The following is a 22,459-nucleotide window of genomic DNA, read 5'->3' on the forward strand; positions in this document are numbered from 1 at the left end:
ATGATGGACAGACGGGTAGATGGAGGAAGGGAAGGACAGACGGGGGGGGAGTGAGAGGGTGGGTAAATGGGTAGAGGGGGGTATGGCTACATTAGCACATAGGTGGCTGTGTGCATGGGTGGACAGGTGGATGGATCAGGGGAGGGGGGGACAGCGGGAGGGGTGGACCTGAGGGGCCCTGCCTGCTCCCACAGAGCCCCTGGAATCGGGGCAAGGTCCAGGACAGTGGTGAGATGAGCACAGCTCTACGGGGCCATAATTTACAGACATAAACCTCACCTGTTGTAAGTGTATGTAATTCCAGCAGATTTACAAGATACTGCAGTCATCACCGTGATCCACTTTTAGTATATTTCCATCATGCCCCCAAAGTCCCCGCATCCCCGATGTGGCAGCCGCTCCCCGTTCCCCCTCCCCCAACCCCAGCAACCACTAAAGTGCCTTCTGTCGCTACGGATTGGCTTCCCGTGGACATTTCATGGAAGCGGGATCAGACAATAACTGGCCTTCTGTGACCGGTTTAGCATGTTTTTGAGATTTAGCCGGGCTGTAGTGTGTCAGGACTCCATTCTTTCGTGTGGCTGAAGAATGTTCTGTGGCCAGACCACATTTTGTTCATCCGTTCACCTGTCTGTGGACGCTCCGGTGGTCTCCACGTGAGGGTTTGTGAGCAGCGCTGCCGTGAGCATGTGTGGGCTGCCTGTGTGCTTTCGTTTCTCAGGGTTCAATTCCTGAAACGAGAATGGCTGGGTCATATGACAAGTTTCTGTTCAGCTTCTTAAGAATTTACCAAACTGTTCTTCAAAGCGGCTGCGCCCGTTTCCACTCCTGCCGGTGCACCACCAGTTTTCACTCCTGCCGGTGCACTGCTTCAAGTTCCAGGGGCACCTGTGTCCTGGGGCACCACGTATGACGTGAGGTGAGGCCCCAGAGAGTGGGAACCCTGGGCAGCCGAGCCTGTGTGCCTCTGCAGGGGGCTGTTCTAATTTGGGCTGGGCCATGTGATTGGCAGGGCCCCAGCTGCTGGGCCTGGACAGGGCTGTTTATAGAAAAGCCCGACTCCCCCCAGGCCTGCTATTTATAGACTCAGGCTTGGGGGAGTTGGTGCCCCGGCCAGCGTCTGGCCCTGCAGAGCCCATCTGAGCCCCCATGGTGCCCCCTGGGCCCCCCTGAGCCTCCATCTCACACCTGCTGGCCCAGAGCCCCGGTCTCCCGCAGGAAGGGCTCGGAGCCAGCAGTCCCCGCCTGGGGCCTTCAGCACCACCCAGTGGTGGACAGAGAAGCATCACCACCGCCCCCCTTTGATGTGACTCCAGCAAAGCCCTCTCCAGGGCTCCTGGTGGCCATCCTAAAGCTCAACTCCTGCATCCGGAGACAACAAAGAAATCTCCCAGAACTCTTTTGGTCCCTCCTGCTACAATCCCGCCTCCTCCTTGTTGACACAGCCAGCCTCCCACGCCCTCACTCCCTGAAACACTCCGCCCCCCGGCCACAGCACCCCCTGGCCAGCCCACGGTTCGCCCCTCGGTGGCTTCAGAGCCTGGCACCCGGCCCTCCTGACCCTGCTGCAGCCGATTCCCAGGGCTGGTGGCCCACGGAAGGGCGGGGGGGGAGGGGGGGAGGGGTGCTGCCCACCCGCACTCCATCACTGTCATCCAAGGAGGCCTCACACCCTGCTTGTAAGCCCTGGTGTCCCCACGTGAGAGAAGAGGGAGTAGGGCACGGAGGGGCCAAGAGCCCTGCCTAGGGTCGGCGCCAGGGCTCTGGCCAGGAGCCCAGGGGGCTGGAGGGTGCAGGGGTGGGGGGAGGGAGGCGGAGGAGCAGGTGCAGCGGTGCTGGGGCGTGAAGCACTGACTCTCCAGGAGTCCGTGACAAGCCCAGGGTCCACTCCCTTGCTCCTGGGGAGTATCTGGTCTCCTGCCTCTGGCTTGGAAGCCCAGGGAGCTCAGTGGCTCTCTGAGCCCTGGGCAGAGGCCAGTGGACAGGCTCCAGGCCCCTCTGCGCTGAGAGTCCCCACAGGAAAGGAACCAGGGGCACTGGCTCCCAGCTCTGAGGCAGGGGCCTAATAGGACACTCCTACCCCCAGGGGCCCATCCCTCGCCCCTTCTCCGATCCGTAGGGCCAGTCGTGTCCAAGCCCAAGTCCACTTAGGGTGTGTATGTGGCAGGGTAGAGCAGGCGTTCACTCCGCTGGGAACACAGGAGCCCAGCAGCCCATGGTGCACCCTCTCTGGGCACCCAGTCCCTGCACAGGCTGGGGCAGCGAGGAGGTCTGGTGGGGCCTCTTAGACACCCAGGCCCAGTGCGGCTGGTGTGCATCACTGGCCGCTCCAGTGCCCAACCAGGTGACCTGACGGCACCGTCCCTTCTCCCTGGACTCAGGGCCCTGAGACCCGAAGGCAGCCGGGCTCCTGGATTTAGCCCGCCTGTGATACCAGGGTGCCAGTGCCAGACGCCGGGGCCCCTGCCCATATGGGAGGGCGAGGGGAGGGGGGACGTTGGTGGGGGAGACACTCTGTCCTCTCTCTGCGCCCACCAGAGGGCGCCCGCGCCAGTCTGGAGAACCCGGGTTCACCGCGGGGCAGGTGCGCACCCCGTACACCCCGAGTGGGGCGGAAAGACGCAGCTCCCCTTTGGCAGACCGCACTCCCGCCCTGGAGGGGACCCCCGCGGTTTCTGGAACGCCGAGGTCCTGGACCTAGCGTGGCCGGCGGGCTGGGTCGCGGCGTCCAGGCCTCGCCTCGGGGAAGGCGAGCGCGATAGCCCCCAAGAGCATCCCCGGGGCTCCCCCGGCCTGGCCGCGTGGAGGGACCCCGGAGCGCGCCGTCGGGCCTTGCGCCCCCCAAACCCTGGCCCGGCCCGCGGCCCCACCCTGTTCCGGGTGGTTGCGGGGGCGGGACCCGGCGGCCTGGAGGTCACGGCGGCGCGTCACGGCGCCCGAGAGCCCGGCCCCGCCCCCCGCCCCCGGCCGCTTCCTTTTAATGGCGCGGCGCGCTGGTGCGGCGGGCTCTCGGGCGGCCCAGCGGAGCGGAGGAGTTGAGCCAGCATGTCGGGGACCCGAGCCTCCAACGACCGGCCCCCCGCCGCAGGCGGCGTCAAGCGGGGGCGGCTGCAGCACGAGGCGGCGACCACCGGCTCCCGGGTGACCGTGGTGCTGGGCGCGCAGTGGGGGGACGAGGGCAAAGGCAAGGTGGTGGATCTGCTGGCCGCGGACGCCGACATCGTCAGCCGCTTCCAGGTGCGGCCGGACGCCGGGCCCCCCCCCCCGCCCTCCCCGCCCCGCCCCGCGGGCCCCCCTCCCCCCCCCCCGCCCCGCGGGCCCAGACGGACCCTGCCCTCCCGCCCTCCCGGGACACCCCGCCCGCCCGCTCACAGCCCCTGCCGCTCATGGGAGCACACGCTTCCCTCCCCCACTGCCTCCCCCAGGGACCCTGCCTTCCCCACCAGCCCCACCCCCCAGGGCAGTGGGCCGGGGCAGAGCTATAAATACAAGTCGCTGAGCTGGGGACACCGGATCCTCAGGGGGCGGGGTGTGCCGTGGGTGTGATACTGGGCCCTGCAGTGTGGGGGGCAGGGACCCCAGCTTCCCAGTGGTTTGAGGGCCACGGAGACACCCTCCCTTCCTGGTTCTGTCTGGGTCTGGGACAGGGCTGGCTGACCACAAGGGGTCAGTGCACGCCGAGGAGGCTGAGTGCCCAGAGCCCAGAGTGGGAGCCAGCAAGGCCCCTCTAAGAGGGTTGGCCCTGGAGGGTCAGCCAAGCAGAGGCAGAGGCCAGGGCAGGACAGCGGGCCAGGTCCTGACGTCAGGCAGAGCAGGGACAAGGAAGAGAGGGGGGAGCCTCGGACTTACGGCCGGGGCGACCCCGTGGCTGGCAGTGCCAGCCAGGAGGCCAGACACAAGCTCCGTCCCCTGGGGGCCCAGGGCGGGGCCTCTGCCGGCTGCGGGCTGCTCTCTGCACCCCGTCTGTCCTTACTGCCACCGGGCAGTCCCTTGGGGCCCCGTGCCATGCTTGCTGCCATGGGCTGACCTACAGCTCGGGGTGCAGAGGGGTCAGCTTTGGGGTGCGTGCATTGGCGCTGCCAGGGATTGCAGCCACGGGCGGGAACGCTGCCAAAAGTGAGGAAGGGGCGCCCTCCGAGCTCCTCCTCCCTGGCTCTGTGGCCTCATTCCTGAGCTCCCGCCAGGCGGCCTGGGGCTCCGGCGCCCCAGGGGAGACCAAGGTGCGGGGCCTGGGGAAGACGCTGCCATCCGGACCACTCCTGCCTGACGCAGACAGTGGGTTCCTGGAAGGTGCTTCCTGGGGTGGCGAGAAGTCTCCCACCCTCTCTCTGCCCTAAGCCACGGCGAGCAAGTCAGCTCCTCTCCCCTGGACCCTGCAGCCGAGCGCGTGGTCCATGCCCACTCTCCTCCCTCCCCAGCTCAGGGCATCCCCTCCTGGGGCCTGTCTGCTCCAGCAATGATGCCCAGGGCCCTTCGTGTGACCTGCCAGCTCTGGTCAGCCTCGCCCACCTGCCTGTGGCCGTCTCCCCTCCTCGAAGTGACCTCGGGGCTTTGCAGGTACCCGTGAGAGCCCTCATCTTGAAGCCACCGGGATGTCCTGGCTGTGGAGATGGTTCTGGAGTGAGGCCCTCCCTGCTCTACCACCTGGGTCAGCAGGCTGGGCCGTGCCCTCTTCCATCGCTGGACAGGACCAGCCAAGGGCAGAGCAGGCTGGACCCCCCAACCGCCTGGGGGGCCCCCTAGTCACCCTCTCCCCCACCCCTATTCTCCAACTGACATCAGTACATTTCCACCTGCAGGCCTCTGCTCTGCAACATGTGGGAATAATTCCCAGCTGTCCTGGGAGCCCACTGGGGTTTCTCCTCTCCAGCCTCCAAACAAGCTGGTGAGGCGGGGCCTCAGAGGAGTTGAGCAGTTGGAATAAGTAGCACTTATGGGCCCTCACGTGTGCCACACCCGCATGGCAACAGCGCTGGGCGTCAGGGGCTGGCACGGGGAGGGTCCAGCCCAGGCCCCGGGAAGGCTGCTTTTACTTAGAGCGTGTATGCGTGAAGCCCAGGGTCTTAGCCTTCACACTGCACCTTGACTCCAGGAGCTGGTCCGAGCTCGGGAGCGAGGGGCCAGGGAAGCTGTCAGTGGGGTCGCGTGCAGGGGGTGGGCTGGGCTGGGCTGGGGCCCGTCTGGGTGGCTGCCTAGAAGGGCTAAAGCCAGCCGGCCCCAGTGGCCGGAAGGGTCCCCTGGCCTGTCACCTGGGCCTGGGGCCATCCTGAGTGGCAGCTGCTACCCCCATGGCTGCCCTGGTCCCCGGCTCTGGTCTTGCCTCTGCTCACCCTCTGCCACCAGCAGGCCTGTCTCCCGTCTTGGCTCTGGTACAAGTGGGAAGCCCTTTGGTGGCCTTTGTCCACCTGGCTCACCTGGACTCACTTTCCTCCTGCCCAGAGGCGGCCTGGGGCCAGAGCCACCCATGCCCCCAGCGGCCATCCTCGTTTCTTCCCATCTCAGTGGTTTGGGCCCTGTGGTCAGCAAGCACCCCAAGACCCCCAAGACCTTCCTTACGGTCCAGAGACTCAGGCCTTAGGTTCCTCCTGCTGTTTTCTTTGACTCTAGGCCCCCTTTCCTGGCAGCCTCCCCTCTCCCCGAATGGAGGGTGCGCAGCCCTGCCCTTCACCAGCAGCAACCCTTCTGCAGCCTGGGTCCCCGGTCTGCCCCAGGGCTGGCTCCCTTCTCTCCTCATTCGCAGCCCAGCCCCCCTGGGCTCAGGGATGGCCGCGCAGCCTCCCCCTTTCCTCTCTCTGGTTCAGCTCCTGCCGCACCGCTGCGGCAGAGACCCCAGAGCCCAACCATCAGCGGCCTCCCCGCGCTGGCGCCTCATACCCCCTCTGCTCTTTGCACAAACAGCGGCCGAAGGCTCCCCTCACTCCCAGGGAGTCCCCGCCCCTCCTCTGGGCTCCGGCTTTCCGGCTTTCCATGTCTGCTGAGCGTCCTTCCTGCTGTTTGCCATCCCCCTCCGCCCGCCCCCCTCACCCGCCTCCGTGTTCCAGATAGGAGCCTAAGAGCTCATACACCTGGCCTGGCCGTCAGGCCTCGGTGCCAGCCCTCCTTCCATTCCCAGAGTTGCCTTCATCAGGCTTTGGGCCCCCACCCAGGACCCCAAGGCCTTCGCACGCACTGGGCAGGGTTTCAGATTCCCCTCCTTCCAAGGGCAGTAAGACAGCTCGGCTCGGCACCAGGGCGCGGGCGGGTTTCCCTGGGGGAGCGCCACCGTCAGTCCCCAGGGAGCTGTGGCGATGGGCACGGTGATCTCACTCGTTGGGGGCCGCGTCCTGCGGCTTGTTGGTGCCCTGGGTCCCCTCTCCCTGGGAGGGCAACTGGGAAATGCCTCACCTGGAGCCCCAGGCTAGTCCAGGAGCCTCCGAGGGGGAGGGAGAGTGGGGAAAATACCTGGTGTTGCTCCAGAAGCAGCCCCCCTTCCACATGTACACCCTCCGATGACACCGGCCCCCCAGCAGTGCTCCAGGGGGAGGGCCTCCGCAGGGCCGCCCAGTCCCTCGTGGCTGTGGGAACATCCACGTGGAGCCCGCGCCTCCTCTCTCCAGGCCTCACCCCAGTGCCTCATGGGACAGAGTAGCTCAGTTTGGGATGAGTGAATGAGTGGGTGAACGAATGAACGGCAGGAGCCCGCCAGCAGAGCAGACACACAGAGGGAGCTGAGGGCGGCCTGGGTGCGTGCACTCCATGGTTTCACCCCGACCCTGCTGGGGGTGGGGGCAGTTCACAAGGGTCTCCAGCCGGAGAGCCGGCCCCTTGCTGCGTGCTGCACCCGCCCCTGATAACACCCGCAGCTCCTGCCGCTGCCCAGAGGCCTCCTCCCCCGCCCGTGGCCACACCCTGCGGCATGGGAGCAGCTTCACGGCCTCTGAGACACTGTCGCCCCGCACTCGACCTCTGCCGCCTTTGTCTCTTCCCCAGAGAGGGTGGGGGGAGGGTGGGCTGGAAGGACACCTGCAGAGGCAGGGGGGTCGGGGCTGGGCAGGTACCCCAGTGGGTTGGCCTTGGCCCCGTTCCTGTGTCCCTGAGCGATAGAGCCGCCCTTTCTTAGATCCCTGCGGCCAGGGAAGCAACAGGCAGGAGCGCCCACCAGGGAGTTTGAGTAACCGGCCAGGCCACAGGGGTGGCTTCAGCATCCCTGGACACTCAGAGCTGTGCCTGACCCAAAGCTGCATCACGGAGGGGAGAACCTGGAGGCTGGCAGAGCCCTGAGGGTCCCCCTGGGACACGGAAGAGGGGTGAGGCCAGCTCCAGCTCACGCTTGCGGGGCCCCAGGCGTGGAGCTTCCAGAACCTGCCCACCCAGGAACGAAGGCCCTGCAGAGGCCGCCGGGCTGGGCCTGCGGGGCTGGAGCCTTAGGAAGGCAGGTGGGGTGTCCCTGCCCCGACCTCACCCCTGACTGTGCGGCCAGGAGAGGGCAGACGGGGGTCTCTCTGGGCGGTCACCTGGACCTCTGCAGAGCTGCTGGGAGGTGCGCCCTGCGGGGCAGCAGACCCCGGGCTCAGCGTCCAGGGCTGGCTCACGGCCCTGCGAGCGGACTGTGACCTGACGCCTGGGCCCCGCAGCCGGCAGGGCCACCTGCCTCCCACAGGCCCGCAGTGGCCTGCGCCTGTTCCTAGGCGCTGGTGTTTACCCCAAACAAATGTGGTGTGTGCTCAGGCCAGCTGGCGTTGGCACTGGGCACTCGAGAGCAGGGGAGGGAGGCGGGCCGTCTGGACCCCCACCAAGGCTGGCAGGATGCGGCTGGGGGGGATGTCTGGCATACGGGGAGAGCATCTGCAAGCTGCCATCTGGTCTAGCTTGGGCTCTGCTGCAAACTCCTTTCTTGGGACCTCAGTTTACCCATCTGTCAAAGGAGGCCACGCACCGTGGGCTGACTCACCTATGGTGGGAAACCTGACCCTGGGTGTGAACTCCGCGGAGAACCTCACGTGAGGGGACTCGCTGCACGTGTACTGAGGCAAGGGCAGAGCAAGGACAGAAGTCTCGGGGCGGGCACAGTTGACCCCCAAACCTGGGGCCCATCAGTCACGGTGACTCAGATGGTCAAGGCTGAGCCCACCGCCCTACTCCCCTGCCCCCCACACCTCGTCAGCATCAGCTCCCTTCCCTGTCTCCCTCCGTGGCGGCCCCCCCCCAGTTCACCCCCCAGCACAGCCTGCATCCGACCCCCCATGGCCTGACACCGCCTGCCCACCCTTGCTCACAGGGCACCCCCTCCTTGGCCCCCAGACCCAGCTGTCATGCCCTTTGTCCTTCTGCTTTCCGCGTCATTTGTTCAGAGCCTGCGCTCAGTTCCCGCAGCCAACCACCTGGGGAGGCGGCAGTCTGGCCTCCAGCCGTTGTCGGCCTTCGGGGGGCGGCTGAGCCATGGGACCCAGCGCCGTCGTGCAGCAGGGCCTCAGGGATGCACAGCAGCATCGCAGCGACCCCAGGAGTCAATTAGAGGCAAACCCACCCCAGTCCCCCAACCCCCGTGTCAGGCCAGACAGGCCTCTCCGCGTGCGTTTGACAAGTGGAACGCTACGGTGTCTAGGGACCCCCGTGGAAGGGGCTGCTAGCCGGGCCGTGGTGGGGCCGTCTGGCACAGATCGCGGCCGAGCCCCAGGGCGAAAGGGGTATTGTGGGTGACGTTGGGCTCTGGCCCCGCTTCTTAAATTACCCGGGGGTGCGGTGAAGTCCAGGGGGAAGAGGCCCTGGCCAGGTCTCCTGGCGCCTGCGCCCCCAGCCTGGGCCATCTCGGTGGGGGGGCCCGGGAGACGTGTAAGTTTCATCCATCCCCAGGCTGAGGAGTAGGTGCTCCTGGCAGGAGGGGGCCGCCCTCATTCAGCCCTGCCTGCACGGGGCGAGGAGAGGCCTCCTATCGGGGGAGCCCCACCCTGCCGGGCCCTGCGGAGGCGGGGCTGAAGCCCTCAGCCAGCAGCCACGGACGCCTCCACAAGGCTGGAGAACAGCCGGGCGTGGAGGATGGAGGCCCTTCCGTGGAGAGCCTCCGCAGACAGGCGTGTGCTTCTGCAGGAGATTCAGCCGGGAAGGTGGAGCCGGGCTGGGCTCCGAGGCTCTGGGGACAGAGAGGGCCCCACAGAGCAGGCCCACAGCCTCTGGCGCCAGCCAGAACGTGCCCCTCCCTGGGCCCTGCTCACTGGCTCTGAGGACCCACGTACTGGGGCCCACGCTGTCCGCTAGTCGCCGGAACTGGGACTGGAGGCCGGTGCCCCTCAAGGGCAGGGCCTTCCCCTGGCTCCCCCGACTCAGCCCTGACAGCCGCAGAGTGGTTTTTCCCTCTTTATTCTTAGATGGGAGACACAGGCCCCAGGGAGGGTCCCTGCTGGCCCATGCCAGCACCCAGTTCCCTCACCCGGCCGCAGAAGGGCTGTGCTACCTGGCCTGCCCTCTGCTTCCCCGGAGCTCGGGCTGTGTGGCAGCAAGGGCCATGGGGGCCTGAGTTTGCTTCCCGGGATGGTTGGGCCCCCTCATTCCTGCATCAGAGGACGAACCCCCAGAGGGACTCATGGGCAGGCAGGGCTCTGAGTGTGTCTGCAGCATCGGGGCTGCACTAGCCAGCCTCCCTGGAGCAATGGCACGTGACGATCCTGGGTGTGGGCCAGCCCCTCTCTTGGACCCGGTCCCCTGGCCAGGCCCCTTCACCCCATCCCAGGAGCAGGGCCCTAAGCCAGCACCCCAGACGTGCATCAGAGCCGACCACTGGACCAAACTCCCCAAGTCCAAGCATGGACGGCACCTCACACTCCTTGGGGGACAGGACCATCACCCCGGGCAGCCCAGAGGGGACTCCTGAGCGCCTGCATTTAGAGCTGACTGGAGTGAGGCCGGTTGCCGGGCAGGCCTTCCCAGTGTGGGTCCAGGCCCCTGGGCTCCTGGATGCTGAGCCAGTTTGTTTTCTGTTCCCAGGGGGGCAACAATGCTGGCCACACCGTGGTGGTGGACGGCAAGGAGTATGACTTCCATCTGCTACCCAGCGGCATCATCAACACCAAGGCCATGTCCTTCATTGGTGAGTGCCCGCCCTGCCCCACCCCAGCCTGGGATCCTGAGTGTGTGAGCAGGAGAGACCTGGGACGTCATCCAGCCCAAGGGCCCGGTGTGAGGCCTGGACGCAGCCGGAGAGCTGGGCTGGACCCCCGTCCCCCCTGCCCTGCCCAGCGTGAGGACCAGGTGCCCCTGGCCAGGAGGGAATAACCTCAGCCGGGCCTCAGCCCTGGGCCGGGAGGTTCAAGGTCCAAGGTCCCCGCCTCAAGCGGGAGCCCTCGCAGAGGCCTCTGACCCGGGACCTGTCCTCAGAGCCCCTCCCAGAGCCCAGGACCCCACCCAGCCTGGTCCAGAGGGAGGGAGAGTGCAGGAGGCTCCTCTGAGCGCTCAGACTCCCGCAGTGTGTGTGTCCAGGCCTGTTTGCCTGTCTGTGAGTGAGCGCCCGTGCGAGTGTGCATGTGTATGAGTCTGCATGCAGAGGTGCGTGAGTGTGAGCGTGTGCGTGCTCCTGTGCGTGTCCTTAAGTGAGCGTGCGAGTGGGGTCGGGCCTGGCTCCCTGCCGCGTCGCTGGAGACGGGTCTGTGCAGGGAAGCTGTTCCTGGCCTGCTCGGGCCCCTCTGCGGGCGCCTCCCCTCGGCCCCTTCCCATTGCCTTCTGCTGCCCACCCCCCATGGGACACGCTCTGGCAGCTTCTGGTACTTTTCCTTCTGGCTCTTTCCACGCCTGGGCAGGCCCACACTCGTGACTTATCTGCCCTGCCCCCTCGCTGGCTGGGAAGCTGGGAAGCCGGGGTGGCGCGGCAGGTGTGTGCCCGGCGGTGGTAGGGGGTCTGGCCCTGCGCGTGGGCCCAGGGACACGGCGGCAGAGGGGCCGCAGGGCAGTGGGCAGTCAGGCTGAGCAGGAGGAAAGGGTCTCCCGGAGCCACCACCGTGGGTGAGGACAGGGCAGCGAGGACGCCAGCTCACCCGGGACCCCACGCCCAGGGGCTGGGGCTTTGCTGCAGGAAGCTGCTCAGCGCCAGCCTCGGTTGCTGGGCCCCAGGCCCCTCTGGGAGGGAAATGAGGCCAAGGAGGCACCGCTCGACCAGGGGGCGCTCTGCCCGGTCTCCGAGGAGCTGGGGGTGGGTGGGGGTCAGTAGTCACCGGGGAGCATGGGCAAGGGCTCAGCTTGGCGGTCAGCACGGCCAGACGGCGACGGCAGCGGGAAGCCCCTTAGCAAGGGCAGAACGAGCTGGCACTCACACAGCTGCCCCTCTAGCCCGGGTCACTGCCCCAGGCCCAGCCACGTGGTCATTTCAGGACTCGTGGCATTTAGGTGACCTTTTGTGCTCGGTGTGGCTTGCATCGTCTCGTCTCTGAGTCACTCCCGTCTGGACCCATGACCCATCTCCCTTGGCTAATCCCGGTGCTCAGGGAACGGGCTCCTCCCAGGAAGGCAGCGGGGGCCCTGCCCAGCTGGTTTTGGCCTTAGAGGAAGGGGCCAGCTTTGGCTTTAGCCTGGGCCCACGGTGACCTCATGACCTTGGTGAGCGCCTTCCTTCCCTGGCCTCAACCTCCGCCCTCTGTAGACCCTACTTCAGTTTTACGTGGATGGGGAAGCGTGGCTCCCCCGAGGCCCTGCTTGGGTCCCAGGAACGGCTGGAGGCTGCATTTCTCCGCACCTCTTGCTTTCCCGTTTCTATGCCACTTAAATAAAACATAACAGCTTTATTGAGGTATAATTTACGTACCATGAAGTTCACCCCTGTGAGGGTACGACTGTACATCCATCACAATTCAGTTCTAGAACATTTTCCTCCCCTTGAGGAGTTTCTCCTCTCCCCTCCCCCCGCCACCCCCAACAACCACTGATCTGCTGTCTCCGTAAATGCTTCATGATGGTTTTTGTTTTGTTTTGACCGTTTTCTTCATTGTGATAAAATGTACGTAATATAAACTGACCCTCTTCGCCATTTCTAATTGTGCGGTTCGGCAGCGTTAAGTGCATTCACGTTGTGCAGGCTTCACCACCATCTGTCTGCAGCGCCGTGTCATCTCCCTGAACAGACACTCTGTCCCCGTTACATAGTCACGCCCCCTTTCCCTCTCCAGCCCCTGCCCCCTGTCTCCATGAGTCTGACTTCTCTATGGACCTCATACACGTGGATCACACAGAATGTGTTCTTCAGCGTCTGGCTTATTTCACTTTAGATAGTGTCCTCGAAGTTCATCCATGTTACCACCTGTGTCAGAATTACCTTCCTTTTTAAGGCTGGATAATATCCCATCATGTGGATGAACCACATCCGTCTGTTGATGGACGCCTGGGTTGCTTCCCCACCTTAGCTATTTTGAACGATGCTGCAATGAACGTGGGAGCGCGAATTTCATGCTGTTTTTGTTTTTGTTTTTATTTATTTATTTTAAAAATAGGCTATTTTATTTTATTTTTAAAATTAATTTATTTTTGGCTGTGTTGGGTCTTCATTGCTGTGCGCAGGCTTCCTCTAGTTGCGGCGAGCGGGAGCTACTCTTCGTTGCGGTGCGTGGGCTTCTCATTGCGGTGGCTTCTCTTGCTGTGGAGCGAGGGCTCTAGGCACGCAGGCTTCAGTAGTTGTGGTGCGTGGGCTCAGTAGTTGTGACTTGCGGACTCTAGAGTGCAGGCTCAGTAGTTGTGGCGCACGGGCTTAGTTGCTCCACGGCATGTGGGATCTTCCCGGACCAGGGATTGAACCCGTGTCCCCTGTGTTGGCAGGTGGATTCTTAACCACTAGGCCACCAGGGAAGTCCCTGTTTTTTAGATTTTTTTTTTTATGTGGACCACTTTTAAAGTCTTTATTGAATTTGTTAACAGTATTGCTTCTGTTTTATGTTTTGGTTTTTTGGTTATGAAGCTTGTGGGATCTTAGCTCCCCGACCAGGGATTGAACCCTCACCCCCTGCATTGGAAGGTGAAGTCTTAACCGCTGGACCGCCAGGGAAGTCCCTGTGCTGTTTTAAACGTAAGGCCCCCACGTCCGTGATGCGATTCAGTCTTGTGTCTGTGTTGCAGGCAACGGAGTGGTTGTCCACTTACCAGGCTTGTTCGAAGAAGCAGAAAAGAATGAGAAGAAAGGTAGGCCCGTGTCCCCGCAGACCCGCCCCGCCCAGGACACGTGCATGTTCCCAGCGGCCAAGTTGCCGGGTGGCTCGCCATGTGGTTTCTCCTGAGGGCGACGGCAGGTGGGCAGGTGGGGCGGCTTCCACGGCTGGCCCCCTGCCTGGGCCTGCTGGCTCTGCCTGTGCAGGAAGCCGGGAGCGGGCAGTCCAGCGGCCCCACACTCTGGCTCCAGGCCACAGCCTTAGTGTCGCAGGGGAGCTTTCGTGACACTGGGGACAGGTGGCACTGGGAGATAAAGACCAGGCTGTCCAGGAAGGAGCCCTGGCACCTGGAATATGTCCCTGATGTCCGGCTGAGACTGGGGACCATTGGACCGACCATGCAAGCAGGGAAGAATGTGGTCTCTGGGGGCTGTTCAGGGGCAGGAGGCTGGCAGGCAGTGACCGAGGCCACCAGCCAGGCATCTGGGCAAGTGAGACCCCAGTGGCTGTTTAGAGGCAAGATGACACAGCAGCCCTGAGATGCCGTGGAGGAAGCATAGCCTCGGCCTCAGGGCTCAGCGCAGGCATGAAAAGAGCGAGTGGAACCCTGGCCCTGGGACGCGGGCACCAGGAGGTGCCGGGACGGAGACCCCACGGGGAGACAGGCTCGCCCGTGGGCACGTGGGTGGACGTCCCTGGGGGGAGGGCCCAGGACTCCCCCCCAGAGAGGCCACCATGGGGAGGGCCCGCCACTGACTGGAGGTGACTCTGTGGCCCGTGGCCAACCACGTGCTGTGTCCGCAGGCCTGAAGGACTGGGAGAAGAGGCTCATCCTCTCTGACCGGGCCCACCTCGGTGAGTCTCAGGCCCTCCCTGCCCGCCTGTGAATGACGCCCCCATCCCCACCATGGCCTGGGGCTTCCCCAGGCCTTCTCCAAGGGCTTCGGGGGGTGCCAGGTCGGGATCACTGCCCCCACTGGCAGATGGGGAGATTGAGGCCCGGGGGACCCCAGTGCATCCCCGGAGGCCCTGTAACGGTCTGTCTCTCCCGCTCGTGGCGCCCCCGCCGGCCCGGCCGGCAGTGTTCGATTTTCACCAGGCGGTGGATGGGCTCCAGGAGGTGCAGAGGCAGGCCCAGGAGGGCAAGAAGTGAGTAGCGCGTGTGCTCAGCTCGTGGCCCTCGAGTCCATGGATGGAGAGCTGGGGGCGTGTGGGGTGGGGAGCGTGCGTCCACCCGAAGCCCCCGAGGACGGTGCCCGTCGGTTCACCCCAGGCCTCGCTGGCCCTGAAGCCCAAGTGAGCCGCCTCTCCCCGGGGCCGCGCCGTCCTCCCTGGCCTCCACCCCGCGGAGTGCCCGTGCTGTCTGTCGCCTGCTGCGCCCCCCACCCCTGCTGGGATCGCAAGCCAGCCTTGACCATAGCTCTGTCACGGCACCCCATCCTGCCCACCAGCTCTTGGTGGCCGTTCACTGGTTCTCCAGAGATATTTGTTAGAAGGGGCCAGGGACGGTTCTCAAAGCCGGGACAGGGATGCAGCAGGCCAGAGTACTGCCTCTCACACACACGTGCACACGCGCGTCCACAAGCGCACACGTACATACACATGCATGTACCACACACATGCACACACCGGTGCACGCGTGTCTGCACACAAATGTGCATGCACGGCACACGCTCACACCCAGGCACACACGTATGTGCGCACGTGTATGCACTGCATACATCTCACACGCTGCACGTGCTCACACACAGGCACACACGCTCCCATAGGAGCATATGCACCCACAAACATGCACGCATACACACAGGGCTTGGCCACATGCAGGTGGCAATGCTGAGCCTGGCTGGGCTGTGGCGGGCAGAGGGTAGAGGATGGGCACAGCTGGGTTCCGGTCCCGGAGCAGCAGCCTCCGTGCCAGGCGAGAGGGAAGCCAGGGCAGAAGGCAGACAGGCCGGGGAGGGCACCACTGGGCACTGGGCCTCAGACGGGGGATAGGGGAGGGTCAGGGCTGGGACTCAGACCCGGTGCCACCACCGCAGCCCCGGGTCCCTGGAAGCTGGCCCCGTGAGATGTCCCGTGGTTCTCATGGCCGTCCCAGACCCCCGGGTGCTGCTGCCGGGAGGGACCCTCAGATGCCACCCAGCTCGACCTTGATTTCTGGGGCTGGAAACCCGCGTTCCCAGGCTCCTCCCCCAGGCCCCGGGCAGGCTGGCCTGGGCAGGCTGGCCTGGGCGACCCGAGTTCACAGCCTGGCCTGTCTTTTAGCATCGGCACCACCAGGAAGGGGATTGGACCGGCCTACTCATCCAAGGCGGCCCGCACGGGCCTCCGTGTCTGTGACCTCCTGTCAGACTTCGACGAATTCTCCACCCGGTACCTGAGCTGTCCGTGACCCCAGGGGAGCCTGGCCAGGGAGGTGGGCGCAGGGCTCCAGGGGGCCGGGGGTCTCAGTCATTGTCGCTTCTGCAGGTTCAAGAATCTGGCCCATCAGCACCAGTCCATGTTCCCCACTTTGGAAATAGACGTTGAAGGTCAACTCAAAAGGCTGAAGGTACAGCCGGGCACCTCGGCATCAGGGCCGACCCCGCCGAGGGTCCGCGTCCCACCGACCGTCCGTGCACATTCGTGCAGTGCACCTGTCGCGTTATCACAGGTCGCCTGGGCTTGGGGCTGCGGGCCTCCCGTGGGCGCCTCCTGGCCAGCCGTGCTCATGGCGGTCTTCTCTGCAGACCGGGGACTCACCTGCTGGCCTGGGCCCTCGCCTCCTCTCTGAGGAAACTGCCCCAGATGTGCTGGGGGACAGAGGCCGACCCTGTCTGTCTGGGGCAGGGGCAGGCGGGAGACAGGAGGATGTCAGCGCAGAGCCCTTCTGGAAGTTTCCAGGGCTGGGACCCCAGCTCCTCCACTCTCGTCTGGGGCTGTAAATGTGACAGGGCGGGACGAGCGGGGACACCTGCAGACCAAGCCCCTCGCTGGGCGGGAATTTGCTGGAAAAGGGAGGCTGTGGGGAGGAGGCCAGAGCTGGGTGGACACCCTAGTTCCTGCATCTTCCCCCTTTCCCCAGGGCTTCGCTGAGCGGATCCGACCCATGGTCCGAGACGGCGTTTACTTCATGTACGAGGCGCTCCACGGCGCCCCCAAGAAGATCCTCGTGGAAGGCGCCAACGCAGCCCTCCTCGACATTGACTTCGGTACGTCCCGGCCACTTCCCCACAAACCCCGCCTTTCAGAGACAGGCGTGGTGCGGCCTCCCTCCACGGCCGCACTGCCGGCCGTGCCCAGGAAACGTACCGCCCTCGTTTCCCTAACTTCAGCCGAGAGAGGAGAAGGGAGAAGCTGGGCTGGAGGGGAGGGAGGGAGGGCGAGAGAGACCGGCGGGGCCTCAACTGCCCCACGTGGGCCTCTGTCCACCCTGTCCCTGACCCAGGGACACACCAGCACCGAGGCCGCAAGGCGCAGGCAGGGGAGGCACGCACTGTCCAAACCCGAGCGACCCTCTCCCTCCCCTCCCCCCCCAGCTCATACCCACCGCGCCCTGTGCCGGCCACTCCCCCGGGATGATCCCCCCGGAGACCCTGCCAAGGGGGACCCCTGGGCCCAGGTGATCTGCGGGGTGGGGGCCTGACTGGCTGTCTCACAGGGACCTACCCCTTTGTGACGTCATCCAACTGCACGGTGGGCGGCGTATGCACCGGCCTGGGCATCCCCCCCCAGAACATAGGCGAGGTCTACGGCGTGGTGAAGGCCTACACCACACGCGTGGGCATCGGCGCCTTCCCCACCGAGCAGATCAACGTGAGTCCCCAGCCCCGCGGGACTGCGTGGGCACCTGGTGGAGGGGCCTGGGGAGGCTAATGAGGTGCAGGACGCTGCCGCACCGTGGCCGTACACAGTGGAGCCCCTCGGCTCGGGAAGGGCACCGAGAGCTGTGTCTCTGCTCCATTCTCAGGGACACAGGCCACCTTCGTCCTTGGGGGCCTGAGCCCGCCTGGGTTTGGTCTCAGCCAAGCTAGAGCAGGGCCAGAAGCACCGCCCCCACCCCGCCCAGCAAGCTGCTCTCCAGCCTCGTGGGTGTTTCTGGAAGCTCAGGACACCGTCGGCCTTCCTCTCACCTGGCCTTGTGCCCTCATGGCCGGCGAGCACCCGAGACTCTTGTCCTGGGCAGATGTCTGAGAGCCAGAGTGGGAAGGGGCTTGAATGAGGCGCAGGGACAGGGATAGGACCCCTGAGAAATAAACACACACCTGCCCGATGCTCAGCTGCAGGGCCAGGTCCATCCACCCTCACCTGCCCACGAGGCCCAAGGAGTAGGTGCTGGTCAGCGCGGCCCTACCTGTGGGGGCCTCAGGTGGGGCAGGTGTGCCGGGGACCAGGGAAGCAGGCGTGAGGGGGGGTTATCGTCAGGGGCTGCAGGGGGGTCGGAGGGGAGGGCAGGGGAGGCGCTGTGAGCGCCAGGCAGCCGGGCGCATGCTCCCTTTCCCGTGGCACCGGGGCCCTGTCTGTCCCCACGCAGGAGATCGGTGACCTGCTGCAGAGCCGCGGCCACGAGTGGGGCGTGACCACAGGCAGGAAGAGGCGCTGTGGCTGGCTGGACCTGATGACCCTCAGATACGCCCACATGGTCAACGGATTCACCGCGTAAGTGGCACTTCCGGCACATCTGCTACTGAGCCCCCCCCGGGGTCCGACCCTGAGTCCCCAGACATGATGGGAGCAGGGGAGCTGGGCCTCGGGGCTCAGGGCCACCATCTCCCCACGCAGGGTGATGTCACCCGAGGGAGACCCTTCTCCACGGCGTGGCCACAGTGGGGTGACGTGGAGGCCCACGCGGGGCACCTTGGAGCTGGCCCTGCGGCCAGCCGTGCATCTCCTCCTGAGCACAGACAGGGCTGGGGCTCCCACACGAGCTGTGCCAGCGGCAAACGCCATCACTTCACTTCCCCCAAACCCCCAGGGTGACACTGGGCTCCTAAGAAGGGGGCAGAACAAACCCCCGGCAGGAGAGGCGACGCTTGAAGCTTGCGAGACCCCGCAGAGAGGCGGCCGTGGGGACGCAGCCTGCACTGGTCCTGGAGAGCGGCCAGCTGGGTTTACAGCCCCTCGGGGGCCTCCGCAGGTCCCCCCCGCTCTGGGGCCCCGGTCTGTGAGGCTGTGGACAGGAAGATGACCCCGAGGGGGCCGGGAGCAGGAGCCCCCCTCCTCTGAAGCAGTACCCCCAGGGGGCAGGGCGGGCCCCCCACAGTGCCCCCGAGACCAGCCAGGCAGCCGGGCTGCTCTTGGTGATGGTTGTGTTTCCGGCGGCTCAGACCTTGCCCTGGGAAATGAGGGGCTTCATGCGAACGGAGGACTTCCTGCTTCCTCCCCAGAAAGACGGGCCAGGGTGCGAGGTGCACGCTTGTCACAGCGCACGGCCCACGAGTTAACCACAGCCGCGCTCGGTGTGTGTGTGCCGTCCGTCCGCGGGAGGCACAGGGACGAAGTGGCCGAGGACATGGCGTCCGAGGCCCCCGGCCCGCAGTCCTTGTGTGCAAAGCGGGGAGATGCAGCCTCCCGGGGCCCCGAGGGTAACAGCCCAGCCCGGGTCAGGGCAGTGGCGCTGCACACGGTGGCCCACGTGGGCTCGGGAAGCCCAGGGACACCCACCCAGAGGCCCTTGAGGCCTGGCCGTGCAGAGATGAGGAAAGGAAAGGGAGAAACTTGCATGAAGCCCGGGCTCCCTGGCCCTGGGCGGACGGTGCGGGAGACCCTCAGGGGTGGACGACGTCACGGGCACCGGTGGTCTCGGCCCAGGCTCGGGGTCTCCCGGGTCAGAGGGGCGTGGACGGGCACAAGGCTCACATGCCCAGACCCTCAACGCGGCCGTGAGAAGGGCAGAAAGGACAAGGCCACCAGATCGGGGTCCCCATGGGGTGCTCAGGGCCAGGTGGGCCAGGTGGCTGGAGCTGGGTTCCAGCCTGGCCATAGGCGGCCTTTTCCATCCTCCTCTCGATTCCTGGCAAGTAGAGGAGAAGCGAGGGGTGGAGCCCGACAGGAGAAATGACGGCGTAGCTGAGCGCCGCTTGGCTTCTCGCTGTGGTTTTGGACAGGCTGGCCTTAACGAAGCTGGACATCCTGGACGTCCTGGACGAGATTAAAGTCGGCATCGCGTACAGGCTCAGCGGGAAGCGGATCCCCTACTTCCCAGGTGCGAGCACGGCGGCTTTCCTGTCCTTGGCCTGTCTCGCGGGACCTGGGAACAGACGTGACCCGTGGTTTCTGGGGCGAGGGGACAGGGTGTACGTGTTGAACACGCGGGGTCAGTGCGTGTCTGGGAGACTCATCCTGATTCTGTCTGTGGCAGGGTCTCACCCCGATGGGAGGCCTGGCCGGGCCTTGGGGCAGTTGCCAGGCATCCATGGTCTGGGAAGGGCTCAGAGGGACCGGCCTGACCCCGGGACCCTGGGGGACCCTCAGGAGCCTGGGGTCAAGGCCCACCTCCCGGTAGCTGGGGACTCACCTGAAATACCCGACGTCAGGTCTGGACGCTCAAAGCTCTGGGCAAATAGGAAGACGACTTTGACCTAAGAAAACATACATTTTTGGTTAGACTCCTTAAGGTTCTAACTGGAGTTTCTGTAACCAAGGAAGCATCCTTTCTTTTAAAAAGCATAAAGGCAGTGCTGTTTTCCTGGGGTCACAGTTACTTGTGCATCTGCACCGGGGACACGTGACCCCACCCTCACCAGTGGCCATGGGCGAGCTGACCCCCGCTGCCCCACCCCCAGCACGTGTGTACACCCGCCAGCACCGGCGGCTGTGGGAGCCCCGTGCGTCCTCTCGGCCAGTGTGCGCCAGCCCTACTGACCCTGAGCTTCGAGAGGGCTCAGGGGAGCATTCGAACTTGGAGTGCATCCAGGGCCCTTGCAGTGGACGGCCCCTTGCAGCATCTTCTGACGATAAGGGGTGGTTGGTGTCTGCTGTAGCCCTGGAGGCCCCACCAAGTGGGGTCCCTGCCCTGAGGAGGGGGCTATAGATCCTTTAGGACCTCTTGACACTTCAGGACCCTAGATCCCCTTAGAATTTCCAAGCGGGGGCCTCAGAGTTCCTCTGATGATCGCTGTGGACGTTGCAGCAGAGCGCGTAGTGAATCCGTGTCCAGGGTGGCATGTCCCCTGGGCTGGAAGGGGTACAGCCAGTGTCCGAGAACCACCCCCACCCCCTGAGTAAACCAAGCAGGGCGGCTTGCCTTTCCCGCCTCTGAGCCCCGGGGCAAGCGGACCCCAGGCTGGGGGTCCCGGCCCCGTGGCCGAGCAACTGTCCACAGCACGTGGTTCACCCCCGCCCTGTGTGTCCCCAGCCAACCAGGAGATTCTGCAGAAGGTGGAGGTGGAGTATGAGACGCTGCCTGGATGGAAGGCGGACACTACGGGCGCCAGGAAGTGGGAGGACCTGCCCCCACAGGCCCAGAGCTATATCCGGTTTGTGGAGAACCACGTTGGAGTGGCAGGTGGGTGCCCTGAGCCCTGGCTGCCCCCTCTCCCCGCCGTGCCCTGGGCTGAACCTCCCCTTTCCGTTTCAGTGAAATGGGTTGGTGTTGGCAAATCCAGAGATTCGATGATCCAGCTGTTTTAGACCAAGACAGAGCTGATCCCGGCAGGCCACGCCCACGCCAGTGGCCACAGTAGCGTCCTTTCCCCAGCCAGCAGAACCAACGCCGCAGACAAAGAGATTTGAAAACCATTTTCTGTACTTTTATATTTTTCTTTAAGCCTTCAGCTCCACCCACTGATTTCTACAACTTGAAACATCTGAAAACCAGTGTTGGGTACATTTTAAAATCTGCTATTTCCAGTGAGCCGAAGCGCTCAAAACAGAGACCTTTTATGGCACGTGAATTGTCACATGGTTGTATGCCCGGTTGGAGCCATTTAGTAATAAACAAATCCGACTGCCGCTGAACGGTAGTGAGCAGTGCATGTTTTGTTCTGACTCTGTCGTCGTCATTTTGACTTTTAAACGCTGGAAGGCGCCACTTTGCCACATCAGCAGTCTGGGTGACACACATTTTCTTTTGCTTTTTAATAGATTTATTTATTTATTTTTGGCTGCGTTGGGTCTTCGTTGCTGTGCGCGGCCTTCCTCTAGTTGTGGCGAGTGGGGGCTACTCTTCGTCGCGGTGCGCGGGCCCGTCATCGCGGTGGCTTCTCTTGTTGCGGAGCACAGGCACACGGGCTCAGTAGTTGTGGTGCACGGGCTCTAGAGCACAGGCTCAGTAGCTGTGGCGCACAGGCTTAGTTGCTCCGCGGCATGTGGGATCTTCCCAGACCAGGGCTCGAACTTGTGTCCCCTGGGTTGGCAGGCGGATTCTTAACCACTGCACCACCAGGGAAGCCCTGACACACATTTTCGTGTCACGAAGCCAAGCCGTGAGTTTGCTCAGACCACAAAATGCAACCAGCCCAGGGAAGAGAGACCACGGGCATTAAACAGGTTTTCCAGAACTAAACACTTCAACAGATTCACCCTAGCACCCCGAGCCCTTCCCCGCAACCATCAGTGCCCTCCATTTCGGTGGAACAGCCACTGGCCCCATCCCTCTTGAGTCCCCTGGGCTAGGAAGCCACTTCTCAACTGGCTGAAGCTGCAAAGAGCCTGCTGTAGTCTCTGCTCAACCGGAAGCCGAGTGGTAGCTTCCTTAACCCTTCACAGTTTGGGGTAAGTTTAGAAAAATAGCAGGTCTTTTGGTATCATTTCAGAGAGGGGAGGGATTATACATATGGAGAGACCTAGAGTCTGCCGGGCTTAAATCCTAGGTGGTTTTTTTTTTTAACTATTTATTTATTTATTTTTGGCTGCATTGGGTCTTCATTGCTGCGCGCAGGCTTTCTCTAGTTGTGGCGATCGGGGGTTACTCTTTGTTGCGGTGCACGGGCTTCTCATTGCGGTGGGTTCTCTTGTTGCGAAGCGCTGGCTCTAGGCACGTGGGCTTCAGTAGTTGTGGCTCACGGGCTTAGTTGCTCTGCGGCATGTGGGATCTTCCCAGACCAGGGCTCGAACTTGTGTCTCCTGGGTTGGCAGGTGGATTCTTAACCACTGCGCCACCAGGGAAGCCCTAAATCCTAGCTTTTTAGAGCTGAGGATGCCAGCTGGGTTCACTGACATTGGGCCGCTGCCAACTCAGCTTGCTTCCCATGGGCCCTGCCGGCCCCGGGCAGTTCCGCAGGGTCCGGTGTCACTGGCTTGCACCACGGGGTCCCAAACTCATGTGACAGCATGTTGGGTGAAAGGGCCACAGATCGGGTGTGTGGCTCCACACCTGCTAGCGAACTTTTCCAAACAGTGCCGAGAACAGCCTTCAGTGGTTTGAAAGATGTCAGGGGCAT

General features: G+C 64.1%; 1 protein-coding gene across 5 annotated transcripts; it reads left to right on the top strand.

Moving 5' to 3' along the window:
* The first annotated feature begins 2,986 nt into the window (after positions 1-2,986).
* Positions 2,987-21,035, top strand: ADSS1 (adenylosuccinate synthase 1). Of its 5 annotated transcripts, none has more exons than XM_030761902.2 (13): positions 2,987-3,237; positions 9,961-10,063; positions 13,069-13,131; positions 13,902-13,952; positions 14,180-14,246; positions 15,363-15,470; positions 15,567-15,648; positions 16,162-16,288; positions 16,738-16,892; positions 17,611-17,735; positions 19,184-19,281; positions 20,434-20,554; positions 20,656-21,035. In XM_030761902.2, the coding sequence occupies exons 1-13, from the start codon at positions 3,046-3,048 to the stop codon at positions 20,759-20,761; spliced, it is 1,398 nt and encodes a 465-aa protein (XP_030617762.1). In that variant the 5' UTR covers positions 2,987-3,045; the 3' UTR covers positions 20,762-21,035. The 5 variants fall into 5 exon arrangements, with proteins under 5 accessions (XP_030617762.1, XP_030617763.1, XP_022431648.1 ...); XM_030761903.2 differs by having other exon boundaries at positions 2,987-3,141; XM_022575940.3 differs by having other exon boundaries at positions 2,988-3,237; positions 20,434-20,583.
* The last annotated feature ends 1,424 nt before the right edge of the window (positions 21,036-22,459 follow it).

The sequence above is a fragment of the Delphinapterus leucas genome, chromosome 2 (genome assembly GCF_059928025.1).
Source record: "Delphinapterus leucas isolate spDelLeu-1000000601 "Yukka" chromosome 2, BTC_Dleu_Yukka2, whole genome shotgun sequence".
NCBI lineage: Eukaryota > Metazoa > Chordata > Mammalia > Artiodactyla > Monodontidae > Delphinapterus > Delphinapterus leucas.